Raw genomic sequence first — 16,361 nt, forward strand, 5'->3', positions numbered from 1 at the left:
CCTGCCACCTTCCAAAGGGTCATGAATAAATTGCTATGACCTCACACAGCTTATGCAGCCGCTTACTTGGACGATATAGTGATTTATACCCCAGACTGGGGATCACATTTAGCCAAAGTTGAGGCGGTCTTAGCTTCATTAAGGTCAGCAGGGTTAACAACTAACCCAGAGAAATGTGCCATAGCCATGAGAGAAGCCAAATATTTGGGGTACGTTGTTGGTCGAGGGCGTGCAAAACCCCAGCTAGACAAAGTGGAGGCAGTCAAAAATTGGGCAAGACCAGAAAAAAAGTCGCAGTTAAGAACCTTTTTAGGCTTAGTAGGTTACTACAGGCGGTTTGTAAGCCACTTCGCCACTAGAGCTGCTCCACTTACGGACATGTTAAAAAAAAGTTGTCCAGATAGTTTAACCTGGTCTGACTCTGCAGAAACCGCCTGGTCTGATCTTCGGTTAGCTCTTTGTTCCTCTCCAGTTCTACAAGCACCGGATTTTACCCGGAGGTTCTTCCTCCAATCTGATGCTTCTGGTGTTGGCTTAGGTGCAGTCTTGTCACAGGAGAAGAATGGAGTAGAAAATCCTGTCCTGTACCTAAGTCATAAGTTGCTTCCAAGGGAACAAAAATATGCCACTGTGGAGAAAAAATGTCTCGCCATAAAATGGGCTACAGAAGCTCTGCGCTATTATCTCCTAGGCAGAGAGTTCACCTTAATAACAGATCATGCACCATTGAGATGAATACAGAACAACCGGGAGGTTAATGCCAAGGTAACCCGCTGGTTCTTGACACTGCAACCTTTCAAGTTCTCAATAGAACATAGACCTGGGATTCTGCACAAGAATGCAGATGCATTGTCACGAAAATATGCGCTTCTCGCGAAGTCCGCATCCCCCTACTTGGAGACGCTAGGGGGAGGGATATGTAACAAAGGGAGGCATTTACCTGACAAGATGCAGAGAAAGCATACAAGCAAAGTAAGACATTGGCGCAGTTATTCACCTAGATTGAGGTTAATCCAGGTAAAGAATTATGTATAGTTTAAAGTTTGGTTAACTTACATGATTTGAAAGCTCCTTCCTCTCAGCAAACAGACAGGGTGTGTCTGTTAGTGCAAACAGAGCCAGTGAGGGGCGTTTCCTCTTAAAGGGAAGGTGGATGTATCACCTGCCCATCAAGCTAAGGCTGGGGTAGGAGTATCATGTATAAAAGCTTGCTTGTGTCATTTGTTCACTGAGACCAACGCTGGGGAAGCTGGCTGGTCTTGAGAGAGAGAGCTGGACTATGTCTAGCTAGTGTTTAGGGTCTCAAGAATTGCTGTGAAATTCATACGGTGTCAAATACATTTTAACCATCCTGACAATAAAGCTGCATAAAAAGAAGAAGTTGTTCGCGTGTGCTTCAGCAGTAGCGGGCTCTTCCCACAATATATATATATATATATATATATATATATATATATATATATATATATATACACACACAAGTTAACCCGTGCATGATACTCATGCATTCTAGAAAATGTTTGTTCCCCGGGGGGATGTTAGGGCGGGGCAATTTAGGCCCCGCCCCCTTTCCGACTTCTGAGGCTGCCGGGGGCTGCACAGTATGTGCAGGTCCGCTCGGCAGTAACAGGCAGGGACAGTGTGCTGCCCGGCCGCTCTGATTGTGTTTAAAACACAATCAGAGCATACTGTGCAGCCGTCGGCAGCAAACCCCTGCTAGGGAAGGGGGGGGGGGGCGATTGCCCTGATCGCATCCCCCTGGATCCACCACTGTACACATGTGTGTTCATGAGGTAAAATTACCTCACGAAAATGAGTTTGACCCCTCAACTCGTCAATAATGTCAGTATACCAAATTTCAGCCCTTTTTGAGGGTTTTTTTCCCACACACACTAAGAATTTAGTAGGTCAGTTAACCTATGCATGATACTCATGCATTCTAGTCAAATCAAGCTACTTAAGGTGTTAAAAACTCCCCACTGTCACCCCCGGCAACAACCAACCACTCCCAACTGTCACTTCTCCTTCAAGAAATATATATATATTTTTTTTAAATCTTTATAAACACTTTTAACAATTAACAAATTAAATTAACAAATTAAAAACATCTTAGTATACCAAATTTCAGCCCTTAATTTTTTTTTTACACACACACTAAGAATTTAGTAGGTCAGTGTATAACTCTGCCCAGCAGGTGGCGCTGCAGCTTGTTTTTATTTTTTCCACACACACACACAGACAGACTAACACACGCCACTAGACATTTATATATTAGATATATATACAGAATGCTAACAGTTAAAAAGAACATTATGTGGAAAAGGTAATTATTTTGAAAGACTTATAGATTTTACATAACTTCCTGCCAAGTAAAACAAGACTCTTTCCATGCATCATATTATTTCTCTATATGTTATTGTGTGGCACTGCCATGCAAGCAATGTGTAATTTTTCAAGTTTCAACATAATTTGACAGATGGCGACACTGCTCCACAGGAATATATGGCTGATTAATCATTATGTAAATAATGTAGAGGATCAGCATACCTCTGAACAATTCCATTTCTATAAATGTGTACACTGACTTGCCCCACTACAGCCCATAAAGGCATGGCCACAGACCCAATTTGTAGGGACACATTCTTTTGTAGGAATCAACATAGCTGGTATCCACATAAAAAAACAAGAGCTCAAATCATGATAAACCAGCTCCAATAAACCAGCTAACAATCGCACAATTAGAAATAGAAAAGTAATTTTCAGATCAGCCAATAACCCCATCAGCATCTAAACAGTCATTGGCTAGTTGCACTGTAAGGAGCCCTCTGTGATCCTGTAATTAGTCCCACTGCCAAAAAAACCAGGTCTGTGCATAGTTGGCCTAACATGGTTTCAGAGATTTGGTTGTTTGCTAATCAGTCAATTAACTGAGTCTTCCTGAGTGCGGGAGCATTGCAGGACATATTTGTTTTTGTGTTTGATTAAGCTAGTTATGCTATAATTTGTAATCATCAGATAAATGCATAATAAAATTATATTAATGCAAATATGAAGACTGCTAATATTTCCTGTGAGCAATGAATGCTTTCCACATTTTGATACAAAGACAAAATGAACAACAATTATACGTGTAGCAAATGCTAACATTGTTAACATTTTGTATTTACAGGCAATCTTAAATACAGTATATTACCAGAGTAAATTATAATCTAATTTCTTGTATATATAGATTACAGTTATAAAAAAGAAAAAAACAAATATGTTGACTGCAATAATTCATTTAAAAATAGGACTGAACAGAAGGAAAGTAATCACCCTTTTAGCAACTATAATTAAAGTGCAACAGTTTCCAAAAGGTTAACTACTATCTTGTGATACAAATATAAGCACTAAGGAATGTTCTGACCTCTTGCCCTCCATAAAAGCTTTGTTTCCTTTCTGTCCTCCAGACCCATAGCCTATGTCATTCATAGTTCAGTTTACATTTTTAATGGCGTTATATATGTGAGTTTGAGAACCTGTAAATAAAAAAATAAAATCACTATGGGACAGTTGATACTTATGAGATTGCATAGTTGCCAACATTTGCAGATATATTCTATCATCAGTACTCTGAGCCAATGCATCTAACTAATCATGTCACACATCATACTGTCTTAGGGGACTTGGAACCACTACAACCCCCATCATGGTATGTAGACTGAATTTAATTACAATGTACTTTTATGCCGCATTCATAAATATTCATTTATCAAGTGTAGGGAGTAGGAACAGATGATAAATGTTCAATCTAAAATGCAGAAGCGGAGGAATTGTAAAATGCTAAAGGTCAATGCTGTAATATATAGGCTTTTCCAGAGACACCAAATTTGGGAACAATCTTTGAAACCTGGGAAATTAAGGACAGCTATGGTGCAATGTGTGTCTCAGAAGATGGCATGTTTGTCTACTGGAAAAAAAATACATCAGACTTCCTCAAGCTTAACTATCACAAAACACTGTATCTGTTTTATATTCTGTACAGACATAAAGACCAGAGGAGCCTCGCATTATTCAAACTGATTTGACATTCCATGAATTTGGTTGGTTCAATAGCCTTGAGTTCACGGTCAGGGATTTAACTAGATATTTATAGGCCCCATCACAAAGGTTTATATGGGCCTCCATACAATAGCTTATAGTGGAAAACTCACATATACATGTCATCATCATCATGGGGCTTTGACAGCAGCTGCCCAATATACCCCCCCACCCCCCTCTTCAACTGGTATCTATGGTAAAATAGTAATTTTAGTCCTACTTGATTGGAGATTGCAATTTGTGTGCAGAGAGGTAAACATTCTCTAAAGGTGAACACTGTGAAACACTGTAACTGTCCAACCTCCTACCACCCCTTTCAATAAAATAACAGTTTTACCTAAAATACCTAGCTCTCAGCTGGTGCAAAACAGAAGTCCTTTTGTGAAGTGGAAATAATCCCTCCGCATAGCAAGGAATTTCCATTATCTTCTTACAATAATCTCACTCGGCCAACTGAAATTTCTTGTTTTCCGCTGCTCCACAAAACTAGGTGCATCAGTGTGCCTACACAATACCTTCCAAAATCCTTTTATAATATGTTATTAGTTTATTAGTAAGTTTTCTCATAGGTTCTATAATATGTCCCATATATTGCAAATTACATGGATATCAAGTATATAGACTACATACTCTTTGCCCAATTTTAGGAAAGTGAGAATAGGCCAAGTGTTCCCATATATATTATATGTGACTGAAATGCTTCCAAGTTTTGTCTCTTAACAACATAGGCATAGCATAGTCCCATCACATTCAAAACAGTTTATTTCCTTCCTGTTCTTGCAGTTTACACTACCTGCTGGTTTCTTAAATTAGCTGCTGCTAGGCCAGATCCTGGAATGTTGGGCCCTGTTTGGAAAATGCATAGTTACTACTGATCTCCTGGAAAACTTAGCAAATAATATACACTCTAACCAGTTCCAGCATTACATTTACATAGCATTCACATTTAAAAAATGGGCCTATTTCTCCTAACTAGCAGTGATACACTCCCCCACAATCCAGCCCCTTCACATTACAGTAACCCAGCTCCCAGATTACAGAAATCAGGTATACCAGTTCCACATTATAGCAATACTACACTGGCTCTCGCTGCAAACTGCACTAACACCACGCCTCTTCCCAAACTGCCCCAATGCTACCCCTCTCCCTACACTGCTCCAACACCACCCCTCTCCCCACACTGCCCCAATACCACCCTGCTGCCCACGGGTCCCCCACCCAGCATCACACTGTACCCCAACAGCATCACACTGTCCCCCAAAAGCATCTCAGTGCCCCCCCAGCATCACCCACCCTCCAGCATCTCAATGTCTTCAGCAGCTTCACACTGACCAGCCCAGCATCTCAATGCCCCCCCCCCCCGTGTATCACACCGTTATTTACTTACCTTACTTATCTCCTCTTGTCTGCATGGGTCATGACAGCGTCCAGACAGTCAGGAGGAGGGAGTGGCACACTGCATCCCATCTGCATTGTGCCTAAGGTCCGTGCAGCACAGTTGTTAAGGTGGCTAGCCTTCAGGAAGTAGATCAAAGTGCAGCTGAGCTCAGATTGGCTGTTCGTCTGCCGGCAACAAAATGTGTAAATCATTTATATAAAAAAAAAAAAAAAAGCATAACTCAAAAAAAATCTTTGTTAGGGCCTCCCAGCTCCCCCAGGCCCCTTGGCTGTAGCCCCATTTAGCCCTAGTGTTAATCCGGCTCTGGTTTTACCCTGAGAGGTATGATTATCCATTCATGTATTCGGAAGATAAGTTTGAGAATCTGTGAAAGTGAATTTATGAGGAGAGGGTCATTGCTAAGAAGTATTTTCCTGATAATGTTATCCTGACTACAGTGGTTTATGATTTTAGTAGGCCCGTGGGCAAAAGCAATGCTCGTAAAGGAGAAAATGGGGGAGGAACATATATGACAAGGAGAGATAGGGTAAAGCATATGAGACATATGGACTCCAAACACTCCCCTTGTCACACATATATAATTCAAATCCTGACCCAAAGGCTCCTATCTGCTGCAATGTGCACTGGAGGAGGGATATGGACTTCATAACAGCTCCCACCTCTGCTGCTATATGAGGGAAGGGATTCCCAATGATGATGTCCCTATGCTCTTCACAGACCACCCACATCGTGGAGCAATAGAGTAAGCTGTGTAGTGCAGGGCAGCACTCTAACCCCACCTCTACTGGACACCGCAGCTAAGTGCTGCTGACAGGAAGCAGGACATACCTCCTAAATTCTCTGCAGTAAGGACAAACTCCTGGATGTACTGGATAGTTCCAAAAAAATCAGGACTGGTGTGTCTTAAGATCAATTGCTGCTTGGCTAGATCATGGAATGTCAGACCTGTTTGGAAAAAGGTATAGGTATAGTTCGAACTCCTGGAAAGCCGAATAATAAACATTCTAGGCTTCCCTCCTTTTAAACCGCCACAGCCATTAAATAAATAACACCCACGTTTAATAAATAGGCCTCCTAGCCCCCAAATTGCACCATCATTAAATACAGATATATTGGACTCACTGAACCACACATTTAATGAATAGCTTTCACCTGCTGATACATTGCATGAAAAGCCAACAAATTACATTAATATCCCCACCAGCCCTCACAGTACAAAAGCCTCCCCCCACCAGTAGCCACATTACACTAATACATATACTACATTACATTAATATTCCCCACTACATCTCATTAATGCACTCCCACAGATGAATTACATCAATAACCCCCACACATTACATTAATACAACTATATTACATTAATAGTGCCCATCAACTACCACATTATATTAATAGCCCCACAAACACACACTACCATACCACACCACCACACTTACCTTATCTGCAGAGCTTTACTGTTGTTGGAAGCAGACTCCTCTGCCTTTTGAAGAGTGGAGGGGATAGGTTCCCGAAAATTGAAGAGACAAGGATGATAAAGAGAAAGAAAGGAGCAGAGGTTAAGAGGAGGAGCAGAGAGGAGTAAAAGCAAAGTGAAAAAGAGGAGGGGAGGGGTAGAACATGAGGAGCACCTTCGTATCATTGAGAGGAGCAGCAGAATAGCCCCCTGTCCTGCCTATTCACATTGTCTGTTGCAATTACCCTCCTGTCTTAGGTTGACAAGCAGTATCATATTTTTGAACCCTCAGCGCACTAATGACAAAGCAGCAGGGGCACTGAGAGGGAGGCGAGTACAGATAACTGGGGCCCGGCAAGTAAGGTTGCTGTTTTTTTTAATTCCTTTTTTTGCTGTCCACGTGTGTTGCGCTTGAGCACACCCATTGGTGAAGGGTGGGGGGGGGTCTGGGTTTATGGGGAGGGAGGGAGCTGGCGGCATCTCCCTGTCCCCGGACAGTGTGACATTACACACTGTCTGAGGAGCTCTAAATCTCACGAGATTTACAGCTGCACTGCTCACTCTGCTGGACCAGCACAGCTTAGGTAATTATGCTGGGGGGGTAATAATGTGCCTGGGGGCAGGGGAGGATAATGATGTGTTGGGGGTAATGATGTCTTTGGGGGGTAATTATGTATTTAGGGGGGTAATGATGTGCCTGGGGGGGTTAATGATGATGATGTGCTTGGGGTGGTTAATGATGTATTTAGGGCTAGGTTAATGATGTATTTGGGGGGGTTAATGATGTGTTTGAGAGAGGGTTAATGATGTGTCTGGGGGGTAATTATGTGTCTGGGGGGTTAATGATGTATTTGCCTGGGGTTAATTATGTATTGGGGATGGGGTAATGATGTGTCTGGGGGTGGGTAATGATGTGTCTGGTGTTTGGTGTGATGTGGCTGTGGGTTTGCATGATAAATGTAATGTTTTATTATAATGTATGTATTATATACTGCGTGATTTGTGTTATTTACTGTGTTCACTTATTGCCCGGTTTTCAATATTTCATGTACCTATACATTTTCCAAACAGGTCCTAACATTCCAGGATCCAGACAGTAATCCAGTACCAAGTTGTGAAGCTGCGATAACAGGTAGGTGAGAGCAACACTGTTTTAGTAGATAATGGGGGAGATTCAAGAACATCATGGCTACGTATTTTTACTGGTAGTACGGTAAAAATATCTGCTCATATTTGCTTACACCTCTATGGGGCGCATGCCAAAATCAGCGGATATTTCACTGATAATATACTCTCGAGGTGTCTCCGTGGCCCTTCCGGAGACACATTGCGCATATTTTTTTCTAATTGAATCCTCCTCAATATGTCATGTTTAAAGTGACGAAGCCACGCACTATGTTGACCACTCCAGATAATTAACTTATATTATATTATATTTAATGTTGTTTCTGGATGGTGCACTCATACACAAAATGTTCTAAAATCTAAGAAGAAGAGAAAAGAGAGAAATGTGCTTGTTTGAGGCACTCTGCGATCTTCTAATATGTAAAATATCTGAATCTTTATTAGTTATACTTAAAACTGAAATCCCTCCAAATGTAATAGCGAAATATAAAACCAATAAAGTGATCCTAAAGTGAATTAAAATAGCAAAATAATTTGCTATGCCTCGCTACTATGATAATAAAGTTTTGTAATCAATTCGTCAATATATTATTGTATATCACTCCATTCTGATACTATCGTAATCAGATATGATAGTCTAATACAGCTAGTGGTGTGATCATAATGTGATTTGTAATTAATCAGACTGTCTTATCCAATTCATTGTTATCATGACATTGCTGTATGATTATACTACAGATTTAATAAAGTCTCTCTCCAGCAATTCTACCAGTTGTATTAAGTTTCACTGATTTTCTGACCTTATTTAATGATATAATGCCTTTGGCTACTAAAAGGTCTCAGTCCTGCCGTTAATACAATATCACGCACACACACTCTGTTATCCTAAACTTAATGAGATTGAGCGCTGTCTATTATTGTAAGTCTATTGGTCAGACTCTTACAATGCTGCTGACAACTGCTGCAAGGTTTCAATCATACGTTGCACGCTCTCACACATGCCCGCTAATATGATAGGCCCATAAGGCACTTATGTGATTCTCGTTAAATTAAACAAATTAATAGGAGTGAGTATATGAAGTAGCGAGGCAAACGCCAACGCGCGTTTCGCTAATCGCTTTGACAAAGCGATTAGCGAAACGCGCGTTGGCATTTGCCTCGCCTCTTCATATCCTCACTATCATATTAGCGGGCATGTGTGAGAGCGTGCAACGTATGATTGAAACCTTGCAGTAGTTGTCAGCAGCATTGTAAGAGTCTGACCAATAGACTTACAATAATAGACAGCGCTCAATCTCATTAAGTTTAGGATAACAGAGTGTGTGTGCGTGATATTGTATTAACGGCAGGACTGAGACCTTTTAGTAGCCAAAGGCATTATATCATTAAATAAGGTCAGAAAATCAGTGAAACTCAATACAACTGGTAGAATTGCTGGAGAGAGACTTTATTAAATCTGTAGTATAATCCAGAGCCGTAACGACGGCGGTGCGGGCGGTGCGACCGCCCAGGGCGAAATGCCTAGTGGGGGCGCAACACCCGCCCGCCCTTTCCATACCATCAGTGAAAAGCAATCTAGTCCTGCGGTGGCATTTTGCCAATTGAAGACAGCCAGCGGCGCAAGGAGTAGGGCGCCTGCTTCCTGCTCTTGCAGCGTCCTGGAACACAGGTGAGGAGGAGCCAGCACAGAAGGAAGATGACAAGAACAGAAGCCCAGGTAAGTAAACTAGTACGCTGCTGTGCGTTCCAGCCGTCCAACCCGGAAGTTCGGCATTTGACATGCAGGTCTGCGCTCCATAGCAGAGAAAGTAAGGAGTTTATATAGTTTTTACTAACTGAGGCTGGCAGTGCACCATCGTTAGAAGGAGGGAGTCTTCTCTGTTAGTCTTGCCCTATCCAACGGACTTTGGCACCTTCACTTCTTTGGGATATCTTTGGGACATTATCTGTGAGGAAATCTTCATACGATTTTGCCTTCATAGTACACATTATCGCTGTGTATGCATTCTACGATTTTACAGTGTTTTTTCTACTTATACTTTTTACTGGACTTTCTTTCTGATTTTTTCTCTATGGACTATTTTTCAGCTACTATAACTATATTGCATTTTTTACTCCAAATTTGTCTGCTGTAAATTTGTTCTTAACCCCTCCAAACCACTATTATTGGATTGTTATAGAGGGATTTGGATTGGCTCTATTCATAATTTATATTATTTTTATTTTGCTTTACATTTATTTGTGCTTTGGAGAACATTGGGTTGGCTTTGACTATTTCTTATATTACATAGCGCCGTGGGTCATTAGTGATTTTTGTAAGTAAGCTATTGGAATGCTGGTCAGAAAAGGGAACAAATGCAAAAAGTGGGGTATCTGCGCTTCCTATGTTCAAGAGTAGTAGGCTGTCTGAAGGGGAAGGTAGAGAAAAGGGTGAGCTCCAACCATCATAGGTTAATACAGAAACAAATAATATATAAGTATAATAAAATAGAGTATTATACAAATTTTTTTGTATTGGTGCACTGATTATGTTGTAATATGATTGGGCTCAATACATGACCATTCACCATTATCTGTTGCTTGATTTATTATATCCTATTAATGCACCACCAGTATTTGTTTTGGCGCCAAGGGAATTGTTTGTTTTATGGTCAGAAGAGGGGGCTGGAGAGGACAGGAGCGAGGGCTGGAGAGGAAGGTGTGTGGAGTGAATGGGAGAAGGGTGTCTGGAGAGAAGGAGTGAGGGATCTGGAAAGAAGGAGTGAGGGGTCTGGTGAGCACAGCCGTATCTAGGCAGGTGCGGGTGGTGCCGTCGCCCAGAGCGCAAGCCCAAGAGGGCGCAGCTGCCCGACACCTGCCTCTGTGCCCAGACGAACCACGGCTCTAATCCAGCTCCCCTACAAGCAACAATTCATTCCCGGCATCAAAAGCAGTGGAACGCATGTGCGTTCTGGGGTAAATGCATGGACTGGGGTAAATGCATGGACTGGGGTAAATGCATGGTCCTCTAAGGAACCCACAAACCGCAAGTGCAAATACTAGTTAACCACTGGGTTTGACATGTGGTGCCCCTGGTATTTAACCCAGTGCCATATATCTATATAGATATATCTATATAGATATAAATATATACACATGCATTTGGGTTTTCATGCATTTGCAAATATGTGTAACAGAATTTTTTCAATAAAGTGCCAACCACACCCCCACATTAGGTTGGCCACACCCACTCAGCAAATGTCACTCCCACTTAGATGGGGGGCGCCGGTGCCCTGTCTCGCCCAGGGCACTAAAATGTCTAGTTACGGCACTGGTATAATCATACAGCAATGTCATGATAACAATGAATTGGATAAGACAGTCTGATTAATTACAAATCACATTATGATCACACCACTAGCTGTATTAGACTATCATATCTGATTACGATAGTATCAGAATGGAGTGATATACAATAATATATTGACGAATTGATTACAAAACTTTATTATCATAGTAGCGAGGCATAGCAAATTATTTTGCTATTTTAATTCACTTTAGGATCACTTTATTGGTTTTATATTTCGCTATTACATTTGGAGGAATTTATTTTCAATTTTAAGTATAACTAATAAAGATTCAGATATTTTACATATTAGAAGATCCCGGAGTGCCTCAAACAAGCACATTTCTCTCTTTTCTCTTCTTCTTAGATATTAGTTACACTATTTAACCAGAGGTCAAACACCTGAAGGAAACTGTGTTAGATATAATGAAGACCCATGCTATATCAGTGGCCACTGTCACTGCAGGTGGTTAGGGCGCTATGGGACCAAGAGATAGAGGAGCCCAAAAATGCCCATCCACCCTCCCGAGGGAGGCATGCTCAGAAGAGCAGAACAGGAGCCTCCGGAGTGTCGACTGGGTCCTCTGCCAAATTTTGCTATAGAGCCTGGTGATGTAAATATACTTACATTGTGTGTGTAAATGGTTGGGTATCAACAGATGTACAGACTGCGAACATAACACACAGGAGAGGCAACACTGAAATAAACATTTACATTACATATTTTGCATAGTATTATTGTCATGTTAATTTGAATATTGAAACAACAGTCAAATTAATATTTACCTGGTGCATTCCATTAAACAAATGCTCATTAGTAGCATGTTTTTGCTTTGTAGGCTATATCCGCTCTTGCATAACAGGCTTGAAAATTATTCTATGGCTACAGGAACTCATTATACTACATGTGATGTTCATTAGAGCACAGACATTTATTTTCTTATCTCATTGATGATTATGAATGTTAATAAAAATAATAGAATTATATACAATACATTCATCTGGCAGTAAATGATCCTTAACATGTAAGTCTGCAAAATTACATCTGTTGAGTCTTTCTGGAGCATTGCTGAAGGCTGTCTATATATGGACATGAATCCATTATTACATATCTGTATTAGATATCATTTATGCTATTTATGTTCATAAAACACACATAGGGCTAGATTTACTAACCTGCGGGTTAGAAAAAGTGGGGATGTTGCCTATAGCAACCAATCAGATTCTAGCTGTCATTTTGTAGAAAGTGCTGAATAAATGAAAGCTAGAATCTGATTGGTTGCTATAGGCAACATCCCCACTTTTTCAAACTTGCAGCTTAGTAAATCTAGCCCATAGTTATATGTAACAGTTCTGTTTTTTACTAGAAACCATGCAGCGCCGGTGCTAGGGTCCTTGGCGCCCTAGGCACAGTGTGATAATCGGTGCCCCCCTCCCTTTAAAAATCGGTGCCCCCCCCTTTAAAAATCGGCGCTCCCCTGTCAAAATTGGCGCTGCGCTTCCCTCCCCTCAGCTCCCCATGTCTTTCTTTAACTTACCTGCATGAAGCTGCTCCTCTCTGCTCTGTCTTCTCCCCTCCACTCACAGACACTGTCGGGCCGTGATGATGACATCATCACGGCCTGTCACTGTCAGTGAGCGGAGGGGAGAAGACAGAGCAGAGAGGAGCAGCTTCATGCAGGTAAGATTCATAGCCCCTTCCCTCCTCTCCTCCCCGTGGATTTCCGTTTTAAATGACAATAGTCATTTTTTTTTAATTTCGAGGCGTCCTGCAGAGCCCGGCGCCCTAGGCAATTGCCTAACCTTGCCTAATGGGAGCGCCGGGCCTGGAACCATGCCAACTCAAAATTCTTTTGGTGCTTTAAAAACCAGTAACATCAAAGCTAGGCTAGGTCTGGCTGAATTACTGTATTTAACCACAGATATAAAAACTTACCATATAATATATGGTAAGTATATATATAAAATATAAAACCAATATTAAGGCATATGTCAGATGTTAGGGCCACCCTAATGTCTGACATATGCGTTAATAATATAATATTGTTTACAGTCTGCAACTGTGTAAATCAAGGGAAAGCCACATGAATATAGTTGTATTTATATTTCGTTATATGAGATAATATTTAAACATTTGGTTAAAATACTGGGAAGTTGATTCACAGCTTTGGTAAGAGTCCTGTTTCAAATCCAGTTCCATGGCAGCTGATGTGCACTACTTTACTAGTCACTTTCAAATATTCCTGAATTATGGAAAGCTAAGTCCTATGTATTTACAGCTCTGTTCTTTGTGGAAATTTAGCTGCTCACATGGCCAGAAGATTTAGTCAAAAAACAATTCTAGTTGAAATAATGTAGTTGGAACTGTTAGAGTTTATAATTCATATCATAAAAAAATAATGCACTTGGCTATGCTTTTCACTTGTATTTCAACAGATAAATATGTCCAAAATAAACTTAGCAACATAATAGTAAATATACAAGTAGAAATGTAATCATGTTTTGCTTCCTGGTTCTGGTACAATATGTAAAGTATGTTCTGGAGTGCAAAAATAGTACAAAACAAGTGGCATAATTACTAACATGCTGACGAGTAATAAAACACTTTACCTTCTGCAATCCTTAATAAACCACACAATATCATTGCAGCACATTTTTTTTAAATGCAAATATTTATTTCTGAAGGAGACAATGACATCTGACTCTCCATTACCACGATTGAAATTCTCAAATAATCCCACCTAAATCTTAGAGAGCTCCAGGTGAACAGACAAGTCCTAACCAGACAATATATCATCAACATCCAGGTAGGTAGTAGTTTCATGTATTGTGGACAGCGCGTTTACATACGTTAACAATTGCTGTGCTCCTACATGGTCATCGCTCCTCACATGGTCCTTTTTGAAGTGGGCACCAGGAGTCTCCTGAATGCTTTCCGGAAATCCCGATTAAAGACAGTATATATGACAGGATTGAGGCTGCTGTTGCAGTATCCAATCCAGAAGAAAAAGTTAAAGAGAGCGTCAGAAATGCCACATCTCCCTCTACATACAGACTCCAAGCTGTAGGTGAAGAAAAATGGGAACCAGCAGATGACAAAGCCACCAATCACCACAGCTAGCACAAAAGTTAACCTCTTCTCCCTCAGCTGTGTCAAGCGGGTCTGAGAGATTGAGATCGATCTGTCTCTCCGTTGCTGTCCACGATTTAGGCTCCAAGACAATCTTTTGACTTTTGCATTGTTGGTTCCATCCCCTGTCTTGTCGTTAGCTGGCTCTGACATCTTGTGAATTGAAGATGTGCTCTCCTCCATGTCCATCACCTCTGCTTCATGGTGGTTGTGTGGGTTATGCTGGACTAAGCACTCCTGGTGGCAACATGCACCTTGTTGGAGATTGCTGCAGTCAGAAAGCCCATTTCTGAGACTGGACACTGTAGAGGCTCGATGCTTGGCTGCCCGGTAGATACGACAGTACAGTAGTATCATAATGATGCAAGGAAGAAAGAAGGATACGGTACATGAAAACAAGACATACCAGGTGTCATCATTCAGGTCACACTTCCATTCTTTATGGGAATTTGTTTTCAGCAATGGTGGGAAAGAGATAATGGAAGATACTACCCAAATGACTGCAATCATGCTCTTAATCCTCTTGGGTGTGCGCCTAAAGTTGTAACTGACCGCTTTGATAACAGACCAGTACCGGTCAATACTGATGGCGCATAAGTGAACAATAGACGAGGTACAGAACAAAATGTCTAAAGCCAGGTACATACTGCACCATATATTTCCAAAGGCCCAATATCCCATGACCTCTTTGGCCAAGGAGAAAGGAATAATCAAAGCTCCCACAAGAATGTCTGCTGATGCCAGTGACACCAGAAACAAGTTCTGTGGTGCCCTCAGTGCCTGACTAGTGAATATGGCTAATACCACCAGAATGTTGCCAATGACTGTGGACAATATGATGGACCCCACAGCAATAATAATGAGTGCACTCTCCCATGGTGCATAAGGCCATCCTCTCAGCCCCTGCTGGCTACTGTTTCCAGAGTCATTGCAAAGACCAGAATAAGCTAAAGTTGTAAACTCCATCTTAGTCACATGTCCAAGATAGGTGAAGTCACCATTAATGAGGCCAATTGGTTAGTCCAGCAGATCAAGTGGATTTATTGCAGAAGATCGTGAATCTGTAATTGCTCCAGTGCATGTTGTGGCAGTCAGCAGAAAAAGTATATCTGTGAGGCACCAAGGAGGGATGTCCGTATCACAAACTTCACTTCTACTTCTTCCAACTTCTACTTGATCAAACAGATAAATCACATCAGATAAGCAAATGCTCCGCACTTCATGAAGATCAAATAATACATTCACCTTGCACTGAATTCTGCAAACTCTTACTTGAAAAGCAGACAATCCACTTATGCTATGTGTCAGTCAGTGCCTTCCTTATTCTTCATGTAGTTGTTTTCTGTTTGTTTGTCCTAGTTGGCTGCAGACTGAGTACATTTCCTTTTGCGCTTCACTTAGAAGCCAGAGGGAGGTGAGGTATAGTTTTACATTCTCCTGTGTCTGAGGGCAGCACCATTCAGAGCATCCTCCTGCAAGGGGATCTCACAGCCCAGGAATCCAAGTCATCCAAGTAAATGCAAGTGAAAAGCTCTCCACTTCTGCAGGACTGCGAACATGTGACTCGCAGCTAACAGGCTTTTCAAGTATAGAATAAGCATTCCCTGTACAAGCAGCCCTGCACCGCCCCACTCATGTCGTGGGAGGGATTACTACTACTAATACCGAGTGGGAACTCCGATGTGTGTTGTTATTAATGATGCCATTGATCGTTTTATGGATGATGAGCAAGGTTTTGTACATAGCAATGCAATTTACACTGTTGCACATAAACATGTCACACAGTTGGCAATTTTATTTTGTTCCCTTGCATTTCTATAAATAGTTATAATCTTCATATCATCTG

General features: G+C 41.3%; 1 protein-coding gene across 1 annotated transcript; it reads right to left on the minus strand.

The window, feature by feature from the left end:
- Nucleotides 1-13,394: 13,394 nt before the first annotated feature.
- Nucleotides 13,395-16,109, minus strand: LOC142152490 (alpha-2Db adrenergic receptor-like). Its single transcript, XM_075209181.1, has one exon. It carries the CDS (start codon nt 15,479-15,481, stop codon nt 14,273-14,275), a length of 1,209 nt encoding a protein of 402 aa, XP_075065282.1. The 5' UTR covers nt 15,482-16,109; the 3' UTR covers nt 13,395-14,272.
- Nucleotides 16,110-16,361: the final 252 nt, after the last annotated feature.

This window comes from Mixophyes fleayi, chromosome 4 (genome assembly GCF_038048845.1).
Source record: "Mixophyes fleayi isolate aMixFle1 chromosome 4, aMixFle1.hap1, whole genome shotgun sequence".
In the NCBI taxonomy this organism is placed as follows: domain Eukaryota; kingdom Metazoa; phylum Chordata; class Amphibia; order Anura; family Limnodynastidae; genus Mixophyes; species Mixophyes fleayi.